Raw genomic sequence first — 14,996 nt, 5'->3', positions numbered from 1 at the left:
CTTCAATCGACTCATGATTTCAACTTTGAAATATTGAAATCTCCACAAAACCCTCTTCTGATTATAATCATATGCTCACTAGTGACTGACTTCAAGGTACATATCCTGGAGTTCTAGTGGGAAGCAGTGACCAGTGGAGTTCATCCAGGTCTGTTGTGAGATATCAACTCACTGATGACATTGGTGAACGGTCGCTCAAAATCGTGGATTGGTTGAAGTTAGACATTAACACCGTTGGATGCCGGCTCAGTGGTCTATCGGTTAAGGGCTTCGGCTCGAAACTGGTGGGTCCTGGGTTCGAATCTCACGGGTGCGGGATCGTGGATGCGCACTGCTGAGGAGTCCCATAATAGGACGAAACGGCCGTCCAGTGCTTCCAGGTTTTCGATGGTGGTCCAGCTTCAATCGACTCATGATTTCAACTTTGAAATATTGAAATCTCCACAAAACCCTTTCTGATTATAATCATATGCTCACTAGTGACTGACTTCAAGGTACATATCCTGGAGTTCTAGTGGGAAGCAGTGACCAGTGGAGTTCATCCAGGTCTGTTGTGAGATATCAACTCACTGATGACATTGGTGAACGGTCGCTCAAAATCGTGGATTGGTTGAAGTTAGACATTAACACCGTTGGATGCCGGCTCAGTGGTCTATCGGTTAAGGGCTTCGGCTCGAAACTGGTGGGTCCTGGGTTCGAATCTCACGGGTGCGGGATCGTGGATGCGCACTGCTGAGGAGTCCCATAATAGGACGAAACGGCCGTCCAGTGCTTCCAGGTTTTCGATGGTGGTCCAGCTTCAATCGACTCATGATTTCAACTTTGAAATATTGAAATCTCCACAAAACCCTTTCTGATTATAATCATATGCTCACTAGTGACTGACTTCAAGGTACATATCCTGGAGTTCTAGTGGGAAGCAGTGACCAGTGGAGTTCATCCAGGTCTGTTGTGAGATATCAACTCACTGATGACATTGGTGAACGGTCGCTCAAAATCGTGGATTGGTTGAAGTTAGACATTAACACCGTTGGATGCCGGCTCAGTGGTCTATCGGTTAAGGGCTTCGGCTCGAAACTGGTGGGTCCTGGGTTCGAATCTCACGGGTGCGGGATCGTGGATGCGCACTGCTGAGGAGTCCCATAATAGGACGAAACGGCCGTCCAGTGCTTCCAGGTTTTCGATGGTGGTCCAGCTTCAATCGACTCATGATTTCAACTTTGAAATATTGAAATCTCCACAAAACCCTTTCTGATTATAATCATATGCTCACTAGTGACTGACTTCAAGGTACATATCCTGGAGTTCTAGTGGGAAGCAGTGACCAGTGGAGTTCATCCAGGTCTGTTGTGAGATATCAACTCACTGATGACATTGGTGAACGGTCGCTCAAAATCGTGGATTGGTTGAAGTTAGACATTAACACCGTTGGATGCCGGCTCAGTGGTCTATCGGTTAAGGGCTTCGGCTCGAAACTGGTGGGTCCTGGGTTCGAATCTCGCGGGTGCGGGATCGTGGATGCGCACTGCTGAGGAGTCCCATAATAGGACGAAACGGCCGTCCAGTGCTTCCAGGTTTTCGATGGTGGTCCAGCTTCAATCGACTCATGATTTCAACTTTGAAATATTGAAATCTCCACAAAACCCTTTCTGATTATTACTCAGATTATTATTATTATTATGACCTTTGTGTTTGTCACTTTTCTTCATATCTGTCAATTGAACTATTATCTGACCCATAAATTATTTTCTTCCTTACCCCTTGATTAGTATGTCACCTCATTTGTTATTTATTGTCGAATCAATTTATAATGCAATCTTTCCTAGCCTCCTGTAGACATATATTTTCCATATAAACTATATATACGAATGTACAGCTTAAGTAAATGATTTCGTCGAAAAGAAAATTTTCTTCGCTGAATTCTCTTTTTCTTATTCAATGACATTATGAGTTATTTTAGTTATGAAAAATGTTTCTTGATCCTAAAATAATCACTTTTGTATGTTCATTACCAACTATATCTTTGTATTCATAAACATATTTTCAATTCATTACAACACAATGTTTATCGACAAGTAATTGTTAGTATTACCATCTGATAATCATTAAATTCCTATTCATCAGTAAAATATCAAGTACTTAACACTACACATGTAATTTGCGTTGTTCATCTCAACATTTTTAAGAAAAGAATAAGTGATTTATTTTACCAGGTATAATTTCTATAGAACTTAGATTTTTTTACTTCCTAAACTGACTGACTTCAAGATATATGTCCTGGAGTTCTAGTGAGAAGCAGTGACCAATGGAGTTCAACCACGTCTGTTATGAGATAACAACTCACTGAAGACAATAAGTGAACGGTTGCTCAAACTTCGTGGATTGGTCGAAGTTAGACATGAACATCGTTGGATACCGGCTCAGTGGTCTATCGGTTAAGGGCTCTGGCTTGAGACTGGTAGGTCCTGGGTTCGAATCTCGCTAGTGTGGGATCGTGGATGCTCACTGCCGAGGAAGTCCCGCAATAGGACGAAACGACTGTTCAGTGCTTCCAGGTTTTCCAATAGTGGTTTATCTTCAATTGACTCATGATTTCAACTATGAAAATTCCTAAATTGTATTTTCTAACATAACAATGTTGTATTGTACTAACTAAGCATAACAGAAAAAAATTGCAAAATATTTAAAAGTATATAAAATGTTATTTTTTTTAAAGAAAAAAGAAAAAAAATATTTATGTGTCAGAAATACAATTTCTACAGGTTTATATATTAGTAAATTGAATGAAATCAAAGAGTTGATTTCAATGACTTAATTTTTTATCTTTTTATTATATAGAATATGTTAAAAATATTTTTTTTTGGTACAATTGGATATTTTATGTTTTGTTATTCTGTACATAATTAGAAAAAAGCATTGTAGAATATTTTTATGTATAGTTGTTTAAATGTTAAGTTTTTTCTTACTATAAATAACTAAAGTGTGCTTATCCATTGATTTTATTTAATTATTCAAGTGCTAACTTTTACTTTTACAATTTTGCTGAGAAACATTTTCTAAATGTACACCAGTGAATAGAATGTTTCGAAAAATATTACAATGAAATAGTTATAATTTGTGACCGGAGGTCCTGGGTTCGAGTCCCACATGAGGTGTAGTGAATAAGAACACGGGTGGAGACAATCGAATGTATTTTAGCACAACATTACAAAATATCTTATTAAAATATGAGAACCATATAGTGAACGGTTAATTTGCAAAATCACAATCAATTATCTCAATTTGACTATTCCTTCTGCAAATATCCGCCCATAGTCTCCGATTATAACTGTTCATGCATTTTAGTACCCATTGCATGCCGTTCCCTTTCTCTCCTTATCGATCTTCTACTGAAATACATTCAATGCACGACCATCACCATATACTACTTATGTGGATATCAGTAACCTACACCACAGCGGGACCGTGGATGCGCACTGCTGAAGAGTCCCATACTAGGATGAAACTGTCATCCAGTGCTTCCAGATTTTCAACGTTGGTCTAGCTTAGATTGACTCGTGAATTCAACTGTTAAAATATAATTAGATTGATCAGAATTGTTCTACTCTCGAATGTAGCATGTTATTTTTGAAATCAAACTAAAAATCCTAAAACGTATTCTAAACTATTAAAAGTTTTCTAGTTTTAATGACCGGGAAAATAGACATTTATGTTGTATGTCAAAAGAGTACGTATCCCATAGTGACATTATCAATATATATTGTATCATGTAACATTAAATTTTAAGACAAATTGTTTTCTCTCATCAATTCATGTTGGGTTTCATTTGTCTTCTAATATCTCACTTAATTGTTGACTTTCACTTTGTAACACTTTTGAAATGCTCTAAGAGTAGCCTCAGGTTTATGATTTTGGATACTTACTTTGTTTTAGCTAAATAGGTTATTCAGACAAACTGTGATTAGTTTTCTTACGAAATGATAAACATTTTGACTGTAGTTTATTGTGTTTAGTGCACACTAGTTTTTAATTGGATACGAATCAAAATGGAATGAATAGACTACATTGTTTTACTGTACCAATAAACATAAATCAAGCCAATTTACGCCATAGATTTGGTATTTAAATCTGTTTGATTGAACTAAACAGAAAGAATTTAAAAGGAATTTCCACTAATTTACCTGATTATGTAAATCTACTTTTTTATGAACTATCACGAAACGATAATGAAAATACGTTGTTACGAGTTAATTTTGTTGCGAAAAACAAACTTATTAAATAACTAGATAAATCAATTGCAAAATAAATATTTTATTTTGTGTTGCCATTTTTTTAGTACTAAATGTGGTTTTGTTTTGTTGTTTAGAGCAAAATTATCAATGCCACAGTTTCTTAGTCCTTCAGCTCAAAGTTTACTACGTGCTCTTTTCAAGCGAACCCCATCGAATCGGCTAGGTAAGAAGAAAGCTGTTAGTGAATTAGTTATCTAACAGATTTTACACTTATTAAATTATCATTTCATTAGTTGATTGCCGTTTCTATTTATCCGTATGATTACTTTCTACATGTGATAATTTTGTTTCAATCCTTAGGTATATATATATATATATATATACGTATGTGTTTTTATATATGACCATTTACTTGCTCAAGCTTGTTATCTCTCTTGGAGGCATGGGCCACTGATCAAAGATCTTGAACCGACTCTTCCGAATAATCTTGACTTTTACCATGAGGTGTCATAACTCTTATATATGAGGAATCCTAAACTTCTGCAGCGGAGTTAAAGTGGTCATTTTGGTTAGCGTTATGAATTTAAAAATTCTACAGAATCAGTGAAATATAAATAATTATTTGGATAGCAGGAGATTTATAGTTAACGCTGTTTAAGTATATGCAGTAAAGTGTATAAATGTTTTGTGATACCGCTTACCTACTTTTGAATTTGATATAGTCTGTTCAGTAAATACGCAAACTGGGGTGATGATATTTTTACAAATTTCACGACATATCAATACTTTCTTATTCAAAATATTGCCAATTTTTGGGGATACAATCGTACTACCTTTTCTTTCCATTTCTCAAAACACTTCTGGAAGTTGTTTAAAGTTCGACTCTTCGGCTATCTTGTTGTTGTTTCATGCTTTATTGTCCCCAACGTTTACCCTTTTTACCGTTAAGTGACTACTTTACGTTCTGAAAATGGAATGAAATTCAATATAGCTATGTCCGGGAAGTTGGGAGAGTAATCTTTCATAAAAGGAATCTATCCCTAAATATTTGACTCAACTCGTGCACAGACATTCTTCCTAAATACACTACGTCATTAATCATTCGGACTGTAAAAATCAGCAATTAGAAGGCACAAAAAATTATACACATTATAAGTTTTCATAAAGACAGGATGTTGATATTAATTTTGACTCTGAATCACTCTTGAAAACTTCAGGGATATCTTTGAGACGTTTGGTCCAATCAGAATTGGTTGTTTTCTTCAGTTGGTTGGTTGCAAAATAGTATAGATACTAACAGTGTTAGTGGCGATAGAGAATTCTCAACACTTCATGAACTTCTTAAGAGTATTGTCAGAGCTTAGTCAACAAACTTAGTAACTCATTTGCTGTATTGACTGCATTCAGTGGTGAATCTGATTAGTTTGAACATAGACAACTATTCAGTGCACTTGATCAACATTTACATATGACGGTGAGCCTTCTTGAGACTTTTATTATTATTATTATCATTATGTGTCGAGAATCGCATGTTCTACATCCATTTCTTTGTGTTTGTAGTTATAGTGTTTCTTTATCAAGATAATTTTTCTTTGAATTGATAATGACCATAGTGTTTACAAGTTTATTTGTCAAACCATAAAAACCTTAACTCCACAAAATAGATTATTTAAGTAACAATTCCGGTTAATAAATTAATGTCATAGGCCTTTCCAATAAATATTTTGTTAATTGTTAAGTTTGAAGTTCTTTTTCTCTATATCAATTTGTTTTCCCATGCTAGGATATGGACCTGATGGATTTGAACATTTAAAAAATCATGAATTTTTCAATACAATCAATTGGGATGATTTATTGAATGGTTGTATTCAACCACCATTTAAACCTCCTTGCTCATCAATTAATGATATCTTAAATTTCGATTCAGAATATACATCACGTACACCACATGGTAGGTATTTGCTGCAATGTTTATAACAGAGATACAATTTTTTATGATGAGTTATTAACAGAAGTGGATATATATATATATATATATATATTATTTATAAATTAAAATGCTAAATTTTAATATCCACGCTTGATATGACGCAGTAAACTTCTGGACAATTTATCAAATTACAATGATAAACTTTGATAGTACTTGAGAGTAACTTTTCAAATCGATTAAAGTTGAAAATGTGAACTTTTTGAATTACAGCAAAAAGTATTTTGTAGTTAAGTGTTGTGCTCATTCCTGTTGTATTGAGGAATATAGTTGTGCATTTTTGAGAAGTTTGTTTCGTAGATACTTTTGTTGTTTATTGAACAGGTTTTTGACCTACGCGGTCAGTCAGTCAGCTACAATGTAGGACCAGGCACATACATGCATCGGTCCAAGTTGCCAAAACCTCATTAGCACAACAAGATGAACACCGGATTCATAGAAGTAGTTAATTTAATGGTGGTAGTATATAAAGAAAGGTTGTATATAAGGATATAGCACAGGAATGAAGACAGACATGAAGCGATTTTAATCTCAAGGTTTAAGGGAAGATAAAGAGTGTGTACACCAACGCCATTATGATTGATTCTAAACCACGTCACCCAGAGTCCCCAACCATTGGTTACGATAGTCACGCGGACCCCAATCAATTAGTCTGCATCTACCAACACGGCTCAGACTAGAAGTTAGTGACTTCAAGCACTGATGCCACGTTTTGGTTTGACCACCTCAAACTCTCTTCCAACCATCGCAAATACTAGTCAGCATAGCGCGTCGTGGTAATCGGTTTTCAGGCATACGTAACACATGGCCCAACCATCTCAGTCGATGAAGATTCATGACCTCGTCAACTGATTTACCATCATTCTCTAATACCCTGTGTCTAACCTCACTATTCCTTATCCGGTGATCCCAGCAGATGCGAGCTACATTTCTAAGAAATCTGTGATCAAATACTAGTAACTTAGGAATATCTTCTAATCTCAATGGGTCTTATTTAAAACCGTGAGATAGAAAAGAACGAACTGCTGCGCAATATGCTCGTTCGTTAATCGGTAGACGGATATCTCACCTTCGCCATAGGTGACGTAGGTTGACAAAAGCCAAACGAGCTTTCTGAATCCGTGCAGGGATTTCGTCAGACACCAACCCATTAGGGCTGATCAGATTCCCAAGATAAGTGAAGTTGTCGACGCGTTCTACCACTTTATTCCGTATACTTAGTTCAGGTGTTGACGCAAACCAATCATAGAGTAACAAATTACATTTAGAGGGAGAGAAACGCATCCCAAACATCCTGGCATCGTTGTTCAGTGCTGCCAAAAGACTTCATTTTATCAGCGTCTTCATCAAACAGAACTATATCATCTGGATATTGTAAGTCGATAAGCGGACCTCCTGGTAGGAGATCGATTCCGGAAAATCCAGTCGACGAGAGTGTTATTCCCGGCAGTAGGTCTATGATGAAGTTAAAGAAAAATGTAGATAGTAGACAGCCTTGCCGAACACTACTTGGGGTTGTAAAATGAGACGACAGTTCGCCATAAGCTTTGACTCGACGGGTAGTGTTCGAGTAATGAGCGTTCACAGGGTTTATGTATTTCTGAGGTACACATTTAAATGACAGTCATTGCCACAAAACGTCTCGGTCTACAGAGTCAAGTGCTGCTTTTAAGTCAAGAAAAACTATCATTGTCGGACACCGATAAGCATCTATGTATTCTAAAATTTGACAAGTGGTGAATGCAGCCACGACCAGATCATAAGCCGACTTGATTTTCTCGTGTTTGTAGTTCATGAGTCTTAGTTAGGCGCCCGATAAGTATTGAAGCTAGTATTTTAGATACGATATTAGTCAAACTAATCCCTCTATGGTTATCACAGGATGATTTTGACCTTTTCTTATACATTGGCACAATCAGTGATTGTGACCATTTGGATGGTATTACGTCGGACTCCCAGATTTTAGCCAAAATATTAGTCAACTTAACCACTGAAATTGAATCATCATATTTAAAGACCTCTGGAGCCAATCATCTGAACTAGCTGCTCTTCCTCGTTTCAGATTAGCTATAACTTTTTGAACTTCAACTAGAGTCGAAGAACCATTCAGACTGTCTGATAATGGTGAGTGACTGTAGAGTAACTGAAGGCCAGCTAAACTGTTCTCTTAAGTGTTCCGCCCATAGTTCTAAACGTCTGGACTTAAGGCAGATAAAAGTGTTGTCTTTTTTCGAGGTCGCCTCGGTTACACTTGACTTCTTAATTCCGGTTTCTTTTATTATTTTGAAGAGTTGTCTGGTGTTGTTTACAGCCTCTGCCTTTTCCATTTCTCTTGCTCACGATCGTTTGTTAGACTTTTGGTTAACCTTGATCTGATTTGTTTTCACTCTTGATCGTGTTTGCAGACTAATGGGATGAGTTTATGAGGATCCATCAGTGCAGCAGACTTAGAAGAAATCCATTGGTTAAAATCATTAATAGATGCTGCTGCCGTTTCCACAGCTGTTTGTATATATTTCCAAGCAACATCTGGGTCAGTCTCGTTTACAGAACTGCTTAAATGGGACATCACTTGTTCCTGGAACTTACTTTTGGCTTTCTCGTCCTCCAGTTCAATCCTAATGGGTCTTCTTAGTGTGGTTATTCTGTCTCCAGTGAGGTGTAAGCAAGTGCGTGCTCGTATTAAAGCATGGTCAGAGTGTAAACATGTATTCCAGTACGAGCGAAAGTCTTCTATCGAGCCTCTCCAACGATGACTGATGGCAATATTGTCTATTTTAGTCCATCGTTGGTTTGGGGCAGGGGTTCGTGCCATGTTACACTTTTTCTCTCCGTATGCTAAAAACAAACGATTGTCTGAGCACAGTTGCAAGAGATGATCACTATAATCTGTTCGCTGAACCGGAATGCCAAAATACCCAACTAAATGTCTTTCTGTTTGTTTTAAGCTATCTGCCTGGGCATTAAAGTCACCTAGTACGATTACTATGTTTGAGTGTTTACCTTTATGAAGAAGTTGAGAGGGCTTTCTGTTAAAGTCTTCTTTTACTTTATCCAGGCTGCAGTCAGTCGGAGCGTAGGCAGAAACGACGAAAAGGCGACGACGTTTGTCCTTATCCTTCCGAGTTCTTACGGAGCCATTTAGTCTAACAGCACAGTCGACTGTTAACGGGGATCCATTCTAATAGTGCTTGTTTTGCTTTCGTACATAGTGTTATGCCCACACTAGATAAACGGAAGGTGTATCTTGTCGGCTTCCCGTTTTGGCGAGGTGAGATCATGTGAATGACCATACCGGGATCTTGTACACGTGATTCGGAGACATAGCATACATCAATTGTATGAGATTCTTGGGTTTTAGCCAAGGAGGTCTGCTGTCCCATTTCACATAGGGTATGTACGTGAAGGCTCCAATAAGTAGTGTGAAGCGAGGTTTCAGTATACCTGGGACAGTGTTTCACGCACTAGAATCGTTGGTTTTGGTGACACTTGAGGAAGAATCCGAAAGACGAAGTTAAGAATTGAAAGTCGATGTAGGAGGAATAATAAGAATTGAAGAGGGCGATTGATTATAAATACGGTGATCTTGGGTGCTGTTAAAGGTATGAATGGTGGTTATTACTTCCCGGCTGCCCACACCATGAAAGGGTTCTTCTGGTGGTACCTGAAAAGAAAATTGGATTTAAAGTGGTCTTGGTGACCTGTAAACGTGACCGCAGTGCCTAAGGGACAACTGCTTGAATTCGGTCACACACTATCTTTTCGTGGTTAGTTTTTGTGTAAGCTCCGTACTTGTTGGGACCTTATCGCCGTAGACGGATATCTGTGGGATAAGTCGAGGTGTGTATTTTTAGGGTCGATCTTTTCTACGCGGTGTTCTTCTCCGGTTCACATTTTTTCTTAGATTATGCAGTCCATGTATACAAATTAAAATTACATGATCTGATAGATTTTATGGTACTCAATCTTCTTGTCAGGAGTTGGCAACAAGTATATTATGTTTCTAGACGTATTTTTCAACTTCACTCAGTCATGTTGTAACAGACAAAGCGTCATCATTTGAATTAATGACAAAGACCAATAACAGTTAGAAATAATGTTTAACACCACTCCTGTCAAACATGGTCGGAAACTAAATTTTTTTTCACCCCTTCATGAATTAATCTTTTGTTTAGAGACCATCTAACTGATCTAGTGTACCTTCAATCGATCACAATAACATAGATACATTCAATATTTGTTTTTCTCCAAATCATAAATACTTTATTCTCCATTATTTATTTTTCCTTACATTTGTACGATGTTATTATTAATGTTGTTCAATAGCTATTTCTACATAAGCAGAATTTTTTAATGTTTTTTTTCAAATGCTTTCAACTTACAGACTCACCGTGTCCACCAGCCAGTGCATCAGCGCATGCATTGTTTCGTGAATTCAGTTATGTAGCGCCTGGATTTTTTGCAGAGCATAATAATAATAATCATAATACAACAACTACAAATAGTTGCAACAATCATGTCAACCTTAATAAACAAGTATTGAATGGAACGAACACCACTTGTTTGAGTTCACCGAAAGAGAAATTCAATTATAATTCTCGACACGATGATAGTATGTATATTGGTAGAAATCTAACTATTTATTGTCTTTTCAGTATCACACTTTTATCGATATATGTAATTGTGTGATTTATATGTATATTTATGCATATTCCCTTAATGTTTACTGACTTATCATAATGAATTTACGTTCATATATATTAACCTAGATAGTTCTATTTATATTTATGTATTCATGTACATAGCTGACCATAGTAATTTCGTTTTTAGTAAATAAATTCTGTATTTCTTTTCATTAAATATTATTATTAGTAGCAGTAAACTAAATAATAATAACTGATAATCTGAAAAATTCCGCTCATACCTATGTGAACAAATGGATGAGATCTTGAATTGCAACAGTAACAATCTAACAGCACACAAAAAGAATTTGTGTTCAGACACTATTCAGATAAACGTTTGTTGGAATTTATACCACAACAAAGTCATTAAAAGGTCTATGACCAATAAACAATTTACCAAGAAACCAATCTCCAAAGCCGTGATATTTTCGCCCTAACATATGCGAGAAATATCTCAGAAACCATCACAAGGATCTTCAATCCCTTTAAAATCAACGTTACTCACAAAACAAAACTTACTTAATTTTTGTGGAGCATAGACTACTACCCAGGATTCTACCGTTAACTTCGTTCTGAGCTCTCCTTCCCGGGTGTTTCCAGTTGCTATTTTTTTATGTCTGCCTTCAATTTCTGACGCAACGTATACTTTGTTTTGCCTCCATCAGTTTTACTTTGAGAACTTCAAGTTAATGCTTACCTCGTGATGCAGTTTGATAATTTCCTCAATATATGTCCTATCCACTCCCAGTGTCTTTTACTAATTTCCTCTTCGACTGGATCTGGTTTGTTCTTTGCCATAGTAGGTTGTTGCTAATGATATCCGGCCAACGGATATTAAATAATTTGGGTGGGCAATTGCTTAGAAATACCTGTACATTTTTGATAGTGGTTGTGATAGTCCTCCAAGTTTCAGTTTTGTACATTAAAACAGTCTTAGTGTCTTTATTGAAGATTCTAGCCATAATATTGATTGGAGGTTGTTTTGAATACCAGATGTTCTTAGATTGTAGGAATTATGCCCTCGCTTTGCCATTCCGTGCCAATACATCTGCATCAGGTCCTCATTGCTTATCGATGATATTGTCCAAGTACGTAGAAGTTTTCAACGAACACAGCCACTATTATATTTTGTGGTAACCGAAGAATTAGAACGATAAAAGGCAAATAAAACATTCACAAAGAAAATCGCACCAACGAAAAATATCACTTTGGATATGGTGGACATCTGCTTCATCTAGGCGTTAATGAACATAAGCAATGAGGCGATATGATATGCTATCACCGATATCAATAGATGCTGACTACTTTAGACACGAATTAGTTTGGAGAAAAGTTTAAGTCTTAGATCGGGGAGCTATAAAAATGCCAGAGAATAGCTAGGAGTATGTGATTCAAACCAATTAGCAATCATCAGACATGGGTTTACCTAATTCAGATTGGGTAAATGAAGCATTTGATGTGAAAACATGAACAGTGATTTGGTTGACAATGAACAGAAACAAGTATTTAATTATATAATTAATAATATTGTCTGTGATTTGTCGTCGACTGAAGTTTTATACTGCTCACAACACTTTGTTATGCACTTCTTTAGCCTAAACTTTATATCTTGCTTTCAGATTGGCACAGGTTTTAATTTCTTGTTTGACAGCACTCAGATAATGATGTGTGTACGAGAAGACTATAAAATCAGTCACCAATCATTGTTGAATGTGACAAACGTATAGTTTTTCATGTGATGTGGATGATTCATTTTTGATAACTTTTTTTATGAGTAGAATATTGTTTCGAGTTTCCAAAATATATTGCAATTTTCGTGGATAATTGTTTTACGTACTTCAACTATCACGCATATATAGAAGTGTGGTGATGATTGCAATATATACAACCATTTTTTATTGTTTCGGTAATGTACAGATCGTGCGAATCCAGCACATGTTCCAGAAGATCTTCCACCTTTAACTCCTACAGTGGCAAGACGTTTTCTTCGCTTAGCTGGCTTGTCAGGTGTGAAATATAAACCGTTTTCAGTCGATTATATCTTACTGGAGGAAATCAATAAAGGCTCCTTTTCAGTTGTACATAAGTGCTGTCATCGAAATACGAATGCCGTTTGCTGTGTTAAGGTATGTTATTCGTCAATTTCAAGTTATATTATTGTCTTCACTTATTATTTTTTGGTATTTGGTTAGGGCTATTTGATCCGGGACTCGTGTTTCCTCTTATTTAGGACTTGCGTTAATGGACTAGTCAAAAGCACATCTGTTTCCAATAGCTATTTTTCGGCTAAACTTCATAATTTGCTAAGTATTTTAGAAAAAAACTTGTTATTAACTACCTTTTTGATGAAATTTCGGTAGAAATCCGTTATATCTCAATTAAGATTGAAGTGATGTTGGATTAGGGTTGAACTCTATCACAAAGAAACTAAAAGCCGAAAGTAGAAACTTATGGTTCAAAACTTAATGTTTTCAAAGTATAATTTTCCTAATTAAACTTCAAATTTGGTGAGTACCCGTAAGGATTTTCAGACTTTTGTTCGGTGCTGTTCATTGTTTGATAATCCTACAGCTGACATCACTTCACATAATGAATTTGCATTCAGTTTTTAAAAAGATGATCATAAGTTATTGCAACCTTAGCGAATGAGTCCAAAGTGGAAATAAATGCACCTCCCGGATCGCGTTGCTGATCACAATCAATCTATTCTCAATAACTTGTGACAAAAATGTATATTTCTAAGCAATATACACAAAATGAACATACGCTAACAAGGATTGACCAAAATTTAATCTTGAATATCAACAACGAGATAGTTCAAATTCTTATTGAGAATGGTCTAAACATCATGTCTGTCGAATAGGTTATTGGCTTTGTGGACTCAGCTGCTCAGTGGATAAAGTGTTTAGCGTTTGAAGCTTAGGGTACTGAGTCTGGGTCACAATACGAACATTAGCAGAGGGATACAGGTGTATCCAGTTAACCAGTCTGAAATAGGACGAAACATATTCTGGATTCCATTGCTAACCACAATCCATCTATTCTAAATAATCATGACACTCACTGTTCTCGTTCTCTTCTCTTCGATCTTCTTAGCCTTCAGGCATTTCACTTTCGATTAGTGATACATACTACTTATACCTGTCGACATTAGTAACACAAACCACACTACCGCTACTACAACATAGATTAATGTTACCGTTACTTACACACCTCATAATTGCAATGAAAAACTGTATAATTGTATTATTTGTTTGAATTATATTATGACGAAAAGGATAATTGTATGTAGGAATAACTGAAAATGTTTTTCACACAATGTATGTGATATTACACAACGTTGAAACTGTTTATATAATAGATTTAAGCAAAATAACTAAACAGATGAATAATTTCATTTTATCTTACAATTCAAAAATACATTGTTCCATTGAATAGGATCAGTTTAAATAATTTTCAGATATGAAATCATTTTTACCAACAAAGCACAGATAACTATTGCACTGAATACTCACTGATTATTATCTCTGTCATTGAAACACTTTAATCTCTACTCTTTAAAGATGAATATTCATTACAGTAGTTGAATTTATAAATTTTTGATCTATATTATTTAAATCTTTCTATGCTTCTTTTCTTAATTTATTAGAGTTTTTCTTTCATCAGCTGACAGTTTTATAGATTTCTATTAAATCATCATTGGTTTTTCTAAAGGGAAATAAAAATCTATCTAAACTACCTTTTTACTTGGTATACATGTGATGTTTTTTGTTTTTGTAGAAAAAAAACTAAACAAGAACAAATGTAATGTAAAAAGAAGGCATAATTAAATAGAATAGCCATTGTGGTTGTTTTTACTACTTCCTAGAAATGCATTATCATATAATTGTAAAGTTCTGTTCTGTTTTTATATTTTACCATACAAAGGTTTTTTTTTAAAATGTAAATTCATTGTACTGTTTCTTCATGTAATTATATGACAGTTGTCTCGGCATAGGCTTACTAGTTTGTGGAATGGAAGTATTGAAATTTTGAATAGTAATGTAGAGCTTTGATTTCACTACTGACATTCATTCGATCGAAAGTCATGTAGTC

The 14,996-nt window shown here is 35.7% G+C and overlaps 1 protein-coding gene across 1 annotated transcript in view; it reads left to right on the top strand.

The window, feature by feature from the left end:
* Smp_017900 (serine/threonine kinase) overlaps positions 1-14,996 on the top strand; it is a gene marked incomplete at its 5' end in the record, with an annotated part of 59,930 nt that overhangs the window by 8,468 nt on the left and 36,466 nt on the right. The window contains 4 exons of the mRNA XM_018789412.1: positions 4,367-4,455; positions 6,016-6,183; positions 10,604-10,831; positions 12,819-13,027. Of these exons, the coding sequence (XP_018654858.1) occupies positions 4,367-4,455; positions 6,016-6,183; positions 10,604-10,831; positions 12,819-13,027 (694 nt within the window). The remainder of the gene's footprint in view (positions 1-4,366; positions 4,456-6,015; positions 6,184-10,603; positions 10,832-12,818; positions 13,028-14,996) is intronic.

The sequence above is a fragment of the Schistosoma mansoni genome, chromosome W, assembly GCF_000237925.1.
Source record: "Schistosoma mansoni strain Puerto Rico chromosome W, complete genome".
NCBI lineage: Eukaryota > Metazoa > Platyhelminthes > Trematoda > Strigeidida > Schistosomatidae > Schistosoma > Schistosoma mansoni.
This window is presented reverse-complemented; position numbering and strand designations above follow the sequence as displayed.